Source organism: Notechis scutatus, chromosome Z (genome assembly GCF_049901735.1).
Source record: "Notechis scutatus isolate UNSWTSFEM ecotype Mainland chromosome Z, rNotScu1.2, whole genome shotgun sequence".
Classification (NCBI taxonomy): Eukaryota; Metazoa; Chordata; class Lepidosauria; order Squamata; family Elapidae; genus Notechis; species Notechis scutatus.
In genome coordinates, this window is record NC_142025.1 from 22,221,787 (window position 1) to 22,237,218 (window position 15,432).

Here is a 15,432-nt window from a genome sequence, read left to right on the forward strand (position 1 = left end):
AATACATCAATATCTTAGAAATCATAAATATCTTTTCTCCGTTCCCCCCTCTTTCACCTTTATTTTTTTAATCTATTACTTTTTGTTACTTTTTAGTTTCAATCCAATCTTTCCTCTTTTTTAATCCAAAGTCCCACAGTTCAAGTATTCTCAGTTTTCAGTTTCAAAAAATGTCCAGAAAGTAATCTCTTGCAATTATCAGCTCTCCAAGTATATTGCCAAATCTTCTCACCGCTCCTGTTCTATATTCATATCCTGTACTCTATTTCCCTGGCTTCTTCTCTATCTTCCTTCGATCTTTCTGCTCACAGTTTGTCTCACCGTTCCTTTCGCTGCTAGCTAGGGCTGGCTCAATCTGCCAGACTTCACTTGTTAACACTCCTGTCGCACTCCGATTTTTTTCGCTTTACTCACTTTGAAGTTGGTTTTCAAAATCGTCAGTTATGATTTCACTGTCATTCTGCTATATCACTGCTAATGTGTCCTGCTGTCAGCCTTCATGGACAGCCATTGCTGGTCCTCTGTCCGCTCGCTCCACATTAAATATATTGATTTCGGACAGAAATTTATGAATGTGATTTCAGCAATATATAACAATCAAGAAGCCAAAATATTAATGAATGGGGAAACAACCAACAAATTTAAAATACAAAAAGGAACAAGGCAGGGTTGTTCATTATCACCGCTTTTGTTTATTTTGACACTAGAAATACTAGTGAGAACAATTAGAAAAGAAACACAAATAAAAGGATTAAAAATTAAAAAAGAAGAGTTTAAACTACAAGCCTTCACAAACGACTTAGTCTTTATTTTAGAAGATCCACAAGATTTGGGACCAAAACTTATAGAAAATCTAGAGGAATTTGGAGAGGTCGCGGGGCTGAAAATTAACAGGGAAAAAACAAAAAACATTACTAAAAATATGACAAATAAGCAAAAAGAAGCATTGATCAAGACAATGGAAATCCAGATAACACATAAATTAAAGTATCTGGGAATTAAGATTTCTGCAAGATGTGTAGCAGTTAATGATGACAATTACACTCCATTAATTAAACGCATAACAGAAGTTTTGGAAAAATGGAATAAACTAAGATTATCCTTCATGGACAGAATAGCAATTATAAAAATGAATATAGTACCAAAATTATTGTTTCTTTTCCAAAACATCCCTATTAAACTAGAAAAAAATATTTTAATGATTTGGACAAATTAATACTGAAATTTATATGGCAAAAGAAAAAAACCTAAAATTAAATTAAAATTGCTACAGGATGCCAAAGAAAGAGGTGGATTTGGCTTACCCAATTGGGAAATTTATTATCAGGCTGCAACCCTCACCTGGGTAAAGGACTGGATAACTCTTGATAATAGAAGAATGTTAGCTTTAGAAGGCCACAATCTACAAACAGGATGGCACAACTTTTTATGGCAAGATAGACAAGAGACTCACCGATACTTTCAAAGACATAAGATCAGGCAGGCATTGTTATCAACATGGAACAAAATTAAACAAAAATATGTAGAAACATCAATATGGTTATCTACACTGGAAGCTCTGAGGTACCCAAATTTGCTTCATCAAGGAAAAATCATAACATATAAGGATATTTTAAATGAACGGGAGAATTGAAATCAAGGTGAGAATTGAAACAGCAAGGAGTAGATTTGGAATGATGGCCAATCGAGATACAGGAAAGATATGAAAGATCAGGGAATTAGTAGACAAAAAACACAATTAGATGAAATATTACTGGGAACAGATGATAAATTGGTAAGGAAAATTTATAGAGTATTATTGGAATGTAAATTAGAGGAAGAAAAAGTAAAAGAAGCAATGTTGGCATGGATGAAAGACATTGATCATGGTATTAATTTGGACAAATGGCAAATTCTATGGCAGGGGTCCCCAACCACCGGTCCGGGGACCGGTACCGTCCGCATGGAACAAGTCCTACCGGGCCGCTGGTTGCTGGGCGCCGCCATCTTTTTTGATGAAAAAGTGCTTCCGGTGAGCTTTTCCGGGTAGAAAGCTCACCGAAGCACTTTTCATCAAAAAGATGGCGGCGCCAGCGCTTCCGTGAGCTTTTCCGGTAGAAAGCCATTTCTACCCAGAAAAGCTCACCGGGCGCTGGCGCCGCCATATTTTTGATGAAAAAGTGCTTCCCGTGAGGTCACCGGAAGCACTTTTTCATCAAAACAAGATGGCGGCGCCCAGCTGATGCCGGTACCGGGCCGCGGCGCCCAGCTGATGCCGGTACCGGGCCGCGGCATAAAAAAGGTTGGGGATCACTGTTCTATGGGACAGAAATAAAAATATAACATTGGCCACATCATATAAAGAAAATTTATACAAAATGTTTTACAGATGGCACATCCTGCCAACAAAATTAGCTAAAATGTACCCATATTTATCCCCTATTTGTTGGAAATGCTCCCAGGAAAATGGATCATACTATCATGTATGGTGGACTTGTAGGAAAGCCCAAAATTTTGGCATAAAATTCAGAGCTGGTTAGAGGAAATGGGTGAAAATTGAATATGAACCGGAGTTCTTGATGTACCTAATAATATACATGATTACGGCTGAAGTCTATCCTCAAAAAATGGAAACTTAAGGAAATTCCAGATGAAATAGAGATATTGAATGCACAGAAATGGATAAATTATCACAGGAATTAAAAAATAAAGACGAATCTGAATATTATAAAGTATGGGAAAAGTTTTACCACTGGTTGGGAAAAAGGAAGGACTCAAAATGTAAATTAAAATAAGATAAGGATGTTAAAACTATAGACTAGTATTAATTAAGAATTGTTGATATTGATGTATATATTATGTATATACTATGTAAATATATATTATTTATCATTCGAAATAGCTATGTAAGACAATTAGATGTGGTCAGGATGATTACAATGTTCACTGTTTTTAAATGTTTCTTTTTTGTTCAATAAAATTTTAAAATTAAAAAAGAGCAAATTTTATTCAAAACACATGGAGATTATATGAGTTTTCCCCAACTGATGGCTCACTTAAAGACTGTGGAATGGACAGATCTATTTACTCTTGTCAGAGTTTCATTAAAGACTTTTCTTTTTAAGACAATACAATCAGTCTTAGACAAACTGAGTTCCAAAGTATTTCTGCAAGTTTTGGAGTTTTGATTCTGGTGTCCCACAGTAAAGTCCAATAGTAAAAATAAATACAACTTACATTAGTGCATATATTGTGTTGCATATATATTGCAAAACAAAGCTTTTCATGTATTTAAAAAATAACCTTAAATTTGTTACTCATTACTAATACCAATAAATATATGCCTCTACTAATTGGAAATAACCTACAAAGACAGTTATTAATAAATCAGCATGAGTAAAGATGGATTATGGCACTGTAGACTAGATCAAAATAAGATTTAAAATCAGATGAATTGAAAAAGGAGATTAATTTATAATGCACCCATATATTAAGGTTGCATAATATATATTATCTCACACATTTATTTTTTGTAAATTTCAAGTACTGTATAATCATAGTATTGATTTTAACTAGCATACAACCCACTTCAATCATTATTAAATGAATGCTAAACAGTAGAATCAGGGAAATGTTTACATAGCAAGATAATCTAATGCCAGTTAATTTTGTCTTATCTATATTCCATTATTTCTGACACATAGGTGTATTTTGTTTGTAGCAATGGTATTGTGGTGGTGGGGGGGTAATGGTGGTGGTGGTTTTGGAGATGCCAAGTTTGTGTACTCAGTTTGAAAATATTCAGTAAATTCCTATAGACCAGAGGTGATATTCAGCAGATTCTGACCAGTTCTGGAGAACCGGTAGCGGAAATTTTGAATAGTTTGGAGAACTGGTGGTAACCTTTCCTCAGGATTGGTGTGGGAATGGAGATTTCACAGTATCCTTCCCCTGCCACACCAACCAAGCCACACCCACCAAGCCATGCCCACAGAACTGGTAGCAAAAAAATTTGAATCCCACCATTGCTATAGACATATTAAATGCAGCTCTTCTGGAATATACTGGTATTTTATTTCAAATATGATTAGATTTCTCTTTTGCTTTTTCTCTTAAGGATCAAGATGGAACATGTAAGAAACTCCCCTAAACATAACAACCTTATGAGGTTGGTTCAGCTGGGAGATTATTGGCCTAGAGTCATTTATGTTTTCCACAATTAAGTGGGAAGTTAAATCTACATCTAAAACTTTTCTTACTACAGTATACGTCAAGAGAGTTCTATAGAACTTCTAATCAGATCACAATTCTAATACTAAAGGATAGCATGCTTATCTCCTCTTCTGTTTTCCAGAAAGAGGGTGCCAGGGTGCCAACTGTGTTTCTTATTATGTCACATAATACTTTTCTGTTAGTAGATTTGCAGCAAATACCTGGTTCTTATACCTTATATTGAATAATATAAGGTAAATGTAAAGTTCTGCTCAGCTGAAAAGTAAAATGTTACTTATCAAATATGTGGAATGATATACTTGAATTATATAATCATAGATTTCTAATCTATGATTAGAAATTTAGAAAAACTTAATGAAAAAATTGTTAAAGGGTTGCTTAGTAGAAGTTAATCTTGCTGTTTCAAAAATGTTTTTCATAATATATCAGAGTAACAAATTAATAGACATTGACCTGTTTTCTTGTTATTATTTATTGTTTGTTTGTTAAATTTATTTGCCACCCATCTTGCTTTAGGGTTCCTCTGAGTGGCTTAGAAGGGTAAAACAGAAGAAAAGAAGCATTTCCTTGTAAAATATATTAACTTTTTTTTGTAAATTTTATTGGTTTTTAAAAACAAACATAAACAAACAAAACATAAAACATAAAAACAAAAAACATCTTTTTTGAAAGCAGCATAATCCCGGGTTACATCTCAGACACAAATTCAAGTTCATGTTCATTTTTATATTCCATTCCATATCTTATTACTATTCTACATTTTCTGTATAGCTTCTCCCCTCTTTTAACTTTCTTAATTTTATTTTATTTATTTCATCTCAATTCAAATCATTGTACTTATATTCTTTGTCTGTCCTGTTTCAACTGTCTACTATCTTTTCTCATTAAACAAAATTTCTCCTGTAATCACTGATTGGAGTATGACGCCTTTATATCTTTCCCCTAAAATTATAACACTTAATATAATACATAACTTCCATTTGGATTCTGCTTGGTACATTCTAAAACTATACACTGTATTCTTGAAAAAAGATGAAATTATAAATGTATAATATAATTAAAACAACAATCCATTCCAATTCAATTCTATCATTAATATTAATATTCATTTAAATCTTAACATTTTGCACATTACTTTTCAAATAAATATCATACTTCTATGGGAACAATTATAAACTTTCCATAGTTAATTCCCCCCCCCCTTCACTTATATTTTATAAAACATTGACTAGTTAAAATGTTCCTGTTCCTTCCTAATTCAATTTTCTCATTTATTTTATTTCATTTATTTTATTCACAAACATTTCACTAAATTACACTAACTATTTTGTCCCTCTTTTTAATCATATGTTGTTTCCAATTTTCTAACATTATTTCTATTACAAATATAACAATACAATCTTATGTACCTTCACATAATCCCTTTTTCAGTTAGATTTTCACCCATTATCTCTAAATAGGTCCTGTTTCTTTACATCTTGCTCCAAACCTTTGTAACTTCTCTTCCTTTCCATCTTCCCTCTCTTCTTCTCTCTCCCCTTTTTACCCCCCTGTCTCTCCACCTCCATTTCCCTCTTCTGTATTCCCCTTTTCTGTTGCTTTCCAACATTATATCCACTTTTCAAATTATTTTCCCCCTTTTTGGCTGTTTTTTTTTTAGTCTTAAATTCTCCATTTTCTTTCCCCCCTTTCCCCTTTCTTCCCCACATAGAGTTACTTGTTCATTAAAGATGGCTTCTTCTTTATCCCAATCTTCTTGTTGCGCAGTCTTTTCTTGTTGTTCCTCATAGTTACAGATCTCCATTTCTAAAAATTGAAAAACGAAGCCAAAAGAGCCCTTTCCTTCTTGTGCATCTTCTTTATATTTTTTAAGTTCCTTTTTCAATTCATCCAGGAGTGATGCCATTGTAAAAAAATTTAAACAACCGCCCAATTGTTTTTAGTCATTCAAATATAATAACCAAAAATCCAAAAGTCACCAAGCAATCCAAATACACGCAAGCTGTTTCTTTTTACACTTTCTTCTTTTTTTCACTTTCTCTTCCTGGGGTTACTATTTAGTTGCAAAAGTCCAGTTAAAATGTATCTTTTAGAAATTTTATGGAGATTTTACTTTAGATTCTTTTGAAGTCCAGGCAATCTCCTCCCTCCAGATCCTGCCCTTATTCTTTTCCTCTCCCTTCCTGCTTATAAAAAAAAAAATTAGTGTCCAGAAATCTTTATTGTCCCTTTGGCATTTAATTATATTTCCAGCTTAATTGCCTATTGATGCCAAAGCGGATTTTTCCAATTTCTTATTCAGATCTCTTAGTTGTCAATGTAAGGAAGGAGAGAGAAGAAAAAAAAAACCTTTCCCTTTTCACGTTCTTTCGCTGCTTCCGACTCTTCGATGTTATCTTTTATAAAATTTAAATTCCAGGGTACCTTAGTTGTTGCTTTTTAACCCGGTCAGCCAAAACTTTCACTTCTTATCTTCCTCCTGCACTTTCTTTTCTGGTTGAGTGCTTCTTTGAGGTGGCCATTTCTGACCACCGCTCCTACCGCCTTTGGGAAAGGGAGTTTGGCCAGCTGAGGAGGAGTGATGTGGCTCTCCTCGACCCTGCTGGCAATCTCCCCACTCTTCACCACCTCTATGGGTTGGCTTAGCCCTGAAGCCAGCCGGCTCGGGGTGCTCCAGCGGCGAGCCCAGGCAGAAAACACGCACGATCGCGGATTCCTGCCTGTCACTGAAGCCCTTCAAACCGGAAGTTCCTAAAATATATTAACTTTTAAGAGTTGTTACATTTACTTATTTAAAAGTTTTATAAGCCATCTTTTAATACTGTCCTTTTAAAAGCAACATAGAAAAATATACAAATTATAAAAACTCTGTGATATCTACAGAAGATCCACAATGAAAAATTAAGATTAATGCAATGATAAAGAGACCCAATAGAATTCTGTTTTAAATATTGACCAAGTTAACTGGTCAATAATATACCCTAGCAGGCTTTACAGGTAGTCCTTGAATTACGACAGTTCACAAAGTAGTGGTTCCAAGTTACGTACCCCCCTCCCCCAAAAAAAAAATACTATCCAGGCCCAAAGTTATAAATATTGCAGTACCACAACAGTTGTTCATGCTCACAACCAACCGCAGAGATCTTGCAGTATGCCCCATGCCTATTCCCCCCAACAGGATCCACACAGGCATTCTTCTCCATTTGCAATTTTTCCAGTTGGCTTCTGACAAAATCAATGGGGGAAATCGGATTCACTTACTGATCTTATGATTCACTGAACACCATGGCAATAAAGATCATAAAATTAGGTGTGTCTCACTTAACAATCACCTTGCTAGCAATAGAAGTTCCAAACCAAGTTGTGGTTTTAGGCACAGGTTGTAGACAAGGGCTATCTGTGCAATTTAAAAAAAATATTTTTAAGGATTTGAGGAAGATTCTAATCAAAGAATTAAATAAAATAACATATCAGATGTTACCATGTTACTAGATTGAATTAGCTGATATTTGTACAAAGTTTGTGGTAATATAGTGAACACTAATCCTTCAAAAGGGGGTTATCCAGCAAATAGGACCTTATAATATCAGTGCTATAATGCTAAACACTGCTTTCATTTGTGGGCATCGGAGTTGGTTTGACTCTTTTTAGCACAGTAGAAGATAATAACATTGAGAGATGCGGTGGCCGAGTGATAAAGACGCTCACCTCTATCCCGGAAAGTTAAAAATTTAATCCTAGGTAGCAGCAGTTATTTTTTCTCCTAGGATGCAAAGAAAAAATATCTGCTGCGAACTCCACATTGCATCAGGAAGGGCATCCAGTCAGTGTTTACTGATGCAACTCCACTCAGCTCCATCTAGTTGGCCCGACTGTACCCGAATTAAGGATTTACAGGATCATAAAATGGGTGAATATAATATAACTGTTTACTTTTACACAATAATTACAGGATACTAACCACTCCTATAACAACAAACTTATCTAACCTGTCCTCAGGTGCTTTGGAGAATAACTTGACCCCCTCTTCTTTATGGCAGCCCCTGAGATATTGGAACTGCTATCACTGCTAGCCCTTCTTTTCCTGTCTAGCTTGATAAATATGGATTGAATTTAATTTCTGAATGCTATAAAAACTATAATGGTAGAGTAAATGAGACTAAATCAAATTCTTAGTGAATGATTCAGCAATTAGCATTAACACAAGAATATATGATATCCCGTAGTTGTTTAAAACCTTCAAGAATAAATAAATAAATAAATAAATATTGCAGTGACATTAGAGGTATGTTGGTACAAGGTGTATATCTGAATTTTATAAGCAGACAATCCTAACTTGGTGCCTGAAAACTTAAATGATATACATAAAATATTAAACAGCTTATATCATGCAGTTGGGACAATGATTCCATAAAAGGAAAATGGATGAAAAGAATTTAAAGCATGTAACTATTGACAGACACATTGTGTTTGTATGTGTATGCCTGCTTTGAGGAATACAGGTGAAACTCGAAAAATTAGAATATCGTGCAAAAGTTCATTTATTTCAATAATGCAATTTAAAAGGTTAACGTAATACATGAGATAGACTCATTACATGCAAAGCAAGATAGTTCAAGCTGTGATGTGTCATAATTGAGATGATTATGGCTTACAGCTCATGAAAACCCCAAATCCACAATCTCAGAAAATTAGAATATTGTGAAAAGGTTCAATATTCTAGGCTCAAAGTGTCCCACTCTAATCAACTAATTAAGCCATAACACCTGCAAAGGGTTCCTGAGCCTTTAAATGGTCTCTCGGTCTGGTTCAGTAAGAATCACAATCATGGGAAAGACTGCTGAGCTGACAGTTGTGCAGAAAACCATCATTGACACCCTCCATAAGGAGGGAAAGCCTCAAAGGTTAATTGCAAAAGAAGTTGGATGTTCCCAAAGTGCTGTATCAAAGCACATTAATAGAAAGTTATGTGGAAGGGAAAAGTGTGGAAGAGAAAGGTGTACAAGCAGCAGAGATGACCGCAGCCTGGAGAGGATTGTCAGGAAACAGCCATTCAAAAGTGTTGGGGACTTTCACAAGGAGTGGACTGAGGCTGGAGTCAGTGCATCAAGAGCCACCACACACAGATGGATCTTGGACATGGGCTTCAAATGTTGTATTCCTCTTGTCAAGCCGCTCCTGAACAACAAACAACATCAGAAACGTCTTACTTGGGCTAAAAGAAAACAGAAGTGGCCTGTCGCTCAGTGGTCCAAAGTCCTCTTTTCTGATGAGAGCAACTTTTGCATCTCATTTGGAAACCAAGGACCCAGAGTCTGGAGGAAGAATGGAGAGGCATTGCAAGATGCTTGAAGTCCAGTGTGAAGTTTCCACAGTCTGTGTTGATTTGGGGAGCCATGTCATCTGCTGGTGTTGGTCCACTGTGCTTCATTAAGTCCAGGGTCAGCTCAGCAGTCTACCAGGAGATTTTGGAGCACTTCATGCTTCCTTCCGCAGATGAGCTTTATGGGGATGCTGACTTCATTTTCCAGCAGGACTTGGCACCTGCCCACACTGCCAAAAGCACCAAAACCTGGTTCAATGACCGTGGGATTACTGTGCTTGATTGGCCAGCAAACTCGCCTGACCTGAACCCCATAGAGAATCTATGGGGCATTGCCAAGAGAAAGATGAGAGACATGAGACCGAACAATGCAGAAGAGCTGAAGGCATCCTGGTCTTCCATAACACCTCAGCAGTGCCACAGACTGATAGCTTCCATGCCACACTGCATTGAGGCAGTAATTGCTGCAAAAGGGGCCAAACCAAGTACTGAGTACATATGCATGCTTATACTTTTCAGAGATCCGATATTTTTCTATGTACAATCCTTGTTTTATTGCTTGCATGTAATATTCTAATTTTCTGAGATTGTGGATTTGGGGTTTTCATGAACTGTTTCATAACCATCACAATTATGACAAATCACGGCTTGAACTATCTTGCTTTGCATGTAATGAGTCTATCTCAAATATTCGTTTCACCTTTTAAGTTGCATTACTGAAACAAGTGAACTTTTGCATGATATTCTAATTTTTCGAGTTTCACCTGTAAATGTTTGCTGAAAGAAATGTTATGTGGAATTGCAGATGTCAGGAGACATATGAAAGTAAGTTGAATGCTATAGGAATTGGTAATTTAGGGAGTATGTGTGGAAGAAGAGGGCAATAAAAGCAATACTTTACAAATATTTAATCAAAAATTTAAAAAAGCAAATAGCAAATGTATGAAGTATATAGATACTTACGATAGAAATTGTGGATATGATATAATTAAGAATGGTTTGCAAGGATATGTATAGAGAAAGATATTACAGAAGGACTAAATTGGATTTAGTTATATTTCCTTTTATTTATCTTTTAAGTTCATGTCCTGGTTTTGGCTAACTTTTGTTTATTCCTTTTCTAGACTTTGCATAATTTATGTATATTTATAGGGTGCTGTGTTAACGCCAGCAATGGATCATACAATGTCCATGCAGCCAACAAGTATGATGGGCCCCTTGACACAACAGATGAGTCATCTTTCCTTGGGCACTACAGGAACAGTAAGTTTAGAGAACGTGGTTAAATTTCACTTTTTAAATAGTGCTCTTTCACTCTATAGACTCCAGCAGCCTTTCTCAATTGAAACTCTGCATAGACCTAGGGTAGTGTTGGCAAACCTTTTCAGCACCGAGTACCAAAATGGGAGCGCGCACAGGGGGAGCACTAGAAACTGGAAGAGCAACTCTGTGGTATGTGCATGCAGGACTACTGGAAACTGGAAGAACGGCTCTGCGGTGTGCTTCCAATTTCTGGCGTGCACATGTGTGTCGGCCACCTAGTCTTCTGGGTTCCAACATGTGAATGCGTGTGCAAAGACCAGCTGACTGGTACACATTTGTGTGCCAGAAACTGAAGCTCAGCTTCCCAGCACAAAGATGTGTGCCGGGGAGCTGCTCTTCCAGTTTCTGGTGCTCTCATGCGTGCGAAGACCAGTTGGCCGGCACACATGCGCGTGCCAGATCCCAGAAGAACAATGACCAACAGCCATGCCCAGAGCGATGACTCTGTGTGCCACTTCTGGTATGTGTGCCATAGGTTCACCATGACAGAGTTCAAAGGGGTTGCTAGGGATTCTCTGACTTAAAAAATAAAAAATAAACATTTTTTAAATTTTATGTGGAAAGCAATGCTAGCACTTACAATGCTACAAACTTACAATGATAAAACCTTCGCTGTGCTGTTTGTAGATACTGTAAAATGTGTGGAATGTGTAGTTAAAAATGAATTGTACTGTGCAGTTTTCATGTTTTGTGAGATTTTTATGCAACAGATTCATGAAGATTGAAAATTATTTCAAAGATTACTTCACATCAAAAAGGTTGAGAAAAGCTGCTCTAGATAGTTCTCTATTCTTCAGTGTATGTCCATTTCTGTCTATTATTTGAGCATTATTAGCTAATAAAATTGTAATTTGTCATTTAATCACTTTCAATTTATTTAATATTAAATATTGATAACAAAATGCAGAGATAGTAAAAGTGATCTCAGTGCACAGCTGAAGATGTACAATATAAGAGTATCATAGTTTATTCAACACAGTAATAGTAGCATTTTTCTTTGAATCATGCTGTTTCAGGCTATTTTGTGCTGTTTTCCTACTCCAAATTACCCTAGTTGCCACTGTGCTCCATGTAAAACTTGCAGATATCCTCATAATTTTTGAACAGTTTTCAATATTTCATTATTGAAAGTAATGTCAATTCATTCTGTCTGTAATAATAGAATTTGTAATGTATAGAAATAATATAGTACAATTGAAATTCCTAACTACAAAAGTCCTTATTCATGTTATCTTTACTTTTGCTACAATTTTTAATTCCAAATTTGAGATCAGACTTCAAAATAAGGACATTGTAAGGCAGTCTATGGAAGCTCTTATAGTGACTGTTTTGGAAAAAGTAAATATCAAAGGTTTTCTAGGCAATCTCAGAATGCCTCAAGAAATATAATGTTTCTAACACATTACAATTGTGAATTAATGAGGTACTTATAATCTGTTTCATATGTAATTTCCACCTTTATAATCAACCTGTCTCTATCTTGCGTCAGTTTAAAACCTGAATCAGTATGCCTCCCAGTATCAGATGAAGTGAATTGCTGCTTATGAAAGCTTACACTTTTAAATGAACTTTGTTTACCCAAAAAGTTACTACCTCCAGAGGCTAACATGGCTCTTTTCTTACTATGCCATGTATGAAATATTTGCTTCATCATCCATACACAATATGTACAAACATATAATTTGCATTTTTTTCAGAAATTATGTGTGTCATGGCATACTGAACTCCAAGAGTGTGCAGTTGGTTAGTGTGAATTTTAATGATGACATTAAATTCTTGTTCTAGTTTGTGTCTTGTTGTGTTTGTGTCTATTATAGAAGACTAAATTGATTATGGTATGTGAGGGAAATATTAAATTGGTTAAAATATTATTAGTAACTAGTAAAATTAGATTTTCTTTAACTTTTTTTCTGTCAGCAAATATGAGCAACAGATCTGTCCAGTGATCATTTACTCTCTTTTTTCCTGTCTTTTTACATGACTAATTTATAGATTTGCAAGATAATAAAGTAGCAACTAAGTATTTAGATTGATATATGCTGAAAGCCAGAGTTGATTAATGAGAAAGTTTGCTATTTCTTAGAAACTGCTAAACCATAGAATGGTGTTCATTGACAATGCTACATTTGTATCAGTTGTTTGACTTTACCAGAAAAGAATGGCAGGAAATTAATGTTTGTGTTAATTTCCTGTGGAGCAAATTGTATCACTGATAGAGGAACTTTAAAACAAAGAAATCCATAGGCATCATCATCATCTGATTGGATTACCCTTACATATTGTGACCACCTTTTAACTTAATTTTTAAGTTAGGGACACATTTTTGTTTATAAGCATGCTCATGTAATGTAATTATAAACCTTAGATTGTCTACAGAGCTAAAGCATTTTCATGTTCATTATCACCTTTGGTAAATGGACAAAGCTTTTCATGCCAATATTGAGTACTGCCTAAAATAAAGTCTATGGATGCCCCAATATAGGAGGTTTACTTATTTATTTAGTCAGTCAGTCAGTTTTTTTGAGGCTGCCCAAATACATGATAAGTCTGATCAACCTATAACTAAAAAAATCTAAAAGGGAACAAAATACAAATCAAGAAAAAGAAAATCACTGACAAGAAAGCAGAACCAAAAAGACTAAGTAGCAGAAACAAAGCTTTCTAACTCTTGTGACAACAACCAACTCTATAGCAGAGGTGGTATTCAGCTGGTTCACACCTAATCGGGAGAACCGGTAGCAATAATTTGGCATGGGTTGCCGAACAGGTAGCGACTTCTGGCTGGCCACACCCCTGAACCAGTTCCCGGTCGCAGCTTGCTCACTTGCCCCGCCCAATGCTCGCCCCGCCCAGTCACTCCTCACTGGGTCCTCGTGGCTTAACTTGCTTTCCCACATGGTGCTTGGCCCTATGCTCCAACTGAGCAGCTCTGATCTTCCTGCTGAAAGGTAAGCCTGCGAGTCACACTAGCCCCCCCCACCAGCATCCCTGGAGCTTGCCTTCAGGGCCCCCCACTGTCCCCTGAACTTGCCAAGGGCCCCTCACCATTCCCGGCCTCACTTGGTTCGCTTCGTTGCTGGCGCGGCTTAGCTAGCTGTTCCCCCCATCCCCGGGCTCATCTGGTGGGACCTGGAGGGCGGATGTCCTGGGCTGCACATGTGCACAATATGATGTGGCTGTGCCTTTTTTCATTCCCCCCCCAGAAGGAGGACGCGGGCAACAGAGGCCGGAGCAGCAGCGCCGCTTGTTTTTTCCTCCTCCCAGGAGACACGCTGGTTCCAGCCTGGCCTGGCCAGCAGGTGGGCGGGCAGCCAGCCGTTGGGGGGCATCCCTACTGCGCTGGGGCTGAGAGGGGTGGCAGAGGTGCCCCATGCAGCAGCCCCAGTACTTCTGTCCGCCCCACCCTCCCGGAATACCACCGCTGTGGACGTTCACTTATTTCCTTTCATCCAGCTGTGTCCTCCTTCTCCCTGGGAGAAAGAAAGAAAAGTATGGGCGCAGCATGCTCAAGCTTCCATTGCCCTCTTCCTCCCTTCTCCCGGGGGAGGAAGAAAGGCACGGGTGCAGCATGCTCAAGCCTCCATTCTGCGGAGATGAAACTGCCGTCCTTTTTCCAGAGCAGCTCCATCCGTGAAAGAGACTCCTCCGAGAGATTCAGCAGCCCCCCACCCCCAGGATTTGGAGACTGGGCTCCGGTGGGAGCCTTTGCGACTGGATGGCATTACGAAAAGAACGTGGATTTTTCTGTACGTTAATTGTGGGGAATTGAGATATTCCGGGGAGCAGTTGATTGGCGCAGAGCATGAGGTCGAAGGGTCGATACAGGTGAAGGCTTTGCCCGTGCTTTTTTTCATGTCTACTCTTTTAAAACTCGTATATTCTCAGCAACCAGCCAGCCAGTGAGCTACCAGGCTCTGGACAAAATGCAAATTATTTCGTTGTTCAAACGGTTTGCGCTCCAGTTCCTCCCCAATGAGTGGCAAAGGTGTGGAGCAGCACGGGGCAAGGACTTCAAGGGAGGTGGAGGAGGAGGAGGCAGTCTGTTGCTGGTCGTGGCTGGTGCAGCTGCCCCGTTGGGGCAAGGTGAGGGGCAAGCAGGGAGGCGCAGCTGCAGGATGAGCATTGGGAGCTGCCTGGGGAGCTGCAAGGGGTGCAGGAGGAGGTGCGGTGTTTGTTGTTAAGGGCAGTGTTTGGATATGAGTGTGGGCTGTGGAGCGAACAGCAGTGCCCCGAAAGGGAGGGTGGCAACTCCCAGGGTAGTCTCTCCGCCCTCCGCTCGCCGGAGTACCTCCACAAGCTTTCTTGTTCTCCTGCTGATCTGGAGCTTGCTAAATCAGTTTGTTCCAGACCAGTATCACTAGAGAGTGGAGTGTGTGTGTTTGTTTCAGGTGGGCACTTGGAAGTGTGTGTGTGTGTGTGTGTGTGTTTGTTTGTTTCAGGTGGGTCTCCTCTCCTAGCTTTAGAAGGAGAGAAGGAGAGAGGGAAGCGAAGGGATAGAAAGAGAGGGAAAGAGAGAGAGGGAAACAGAAAGAGAGAGGGGAAAAAGAGAGGGAAATATTCTAGTCAAATGGTCT

At 38.0% G+C, this 15,432-nt stretch overlaps 1 protein-coding gene across 1 annotated transcript in view; it reads left to right on the forward strand.

Annotated features, from left to right (window-relative positions):
* Positions 1-15,432, forward strand: part of RBMS3 (RNA binding motif single stranded interacting protein 3) — a 355,783-nt gene that overhangs the window by 303,651 nt on the left and 36,700 nt on the right. The window contains exon 10 of the mRNA XM_026681344.2: positions 10,688-10,798. Within this exon, the coding sequence (XP_026537129.2) occupies positions 10,688-10,798 (111 nt within the window). The remainder of the gene's footprint in view (positions 1-10,687; positions 10,799-15,432) is intronic.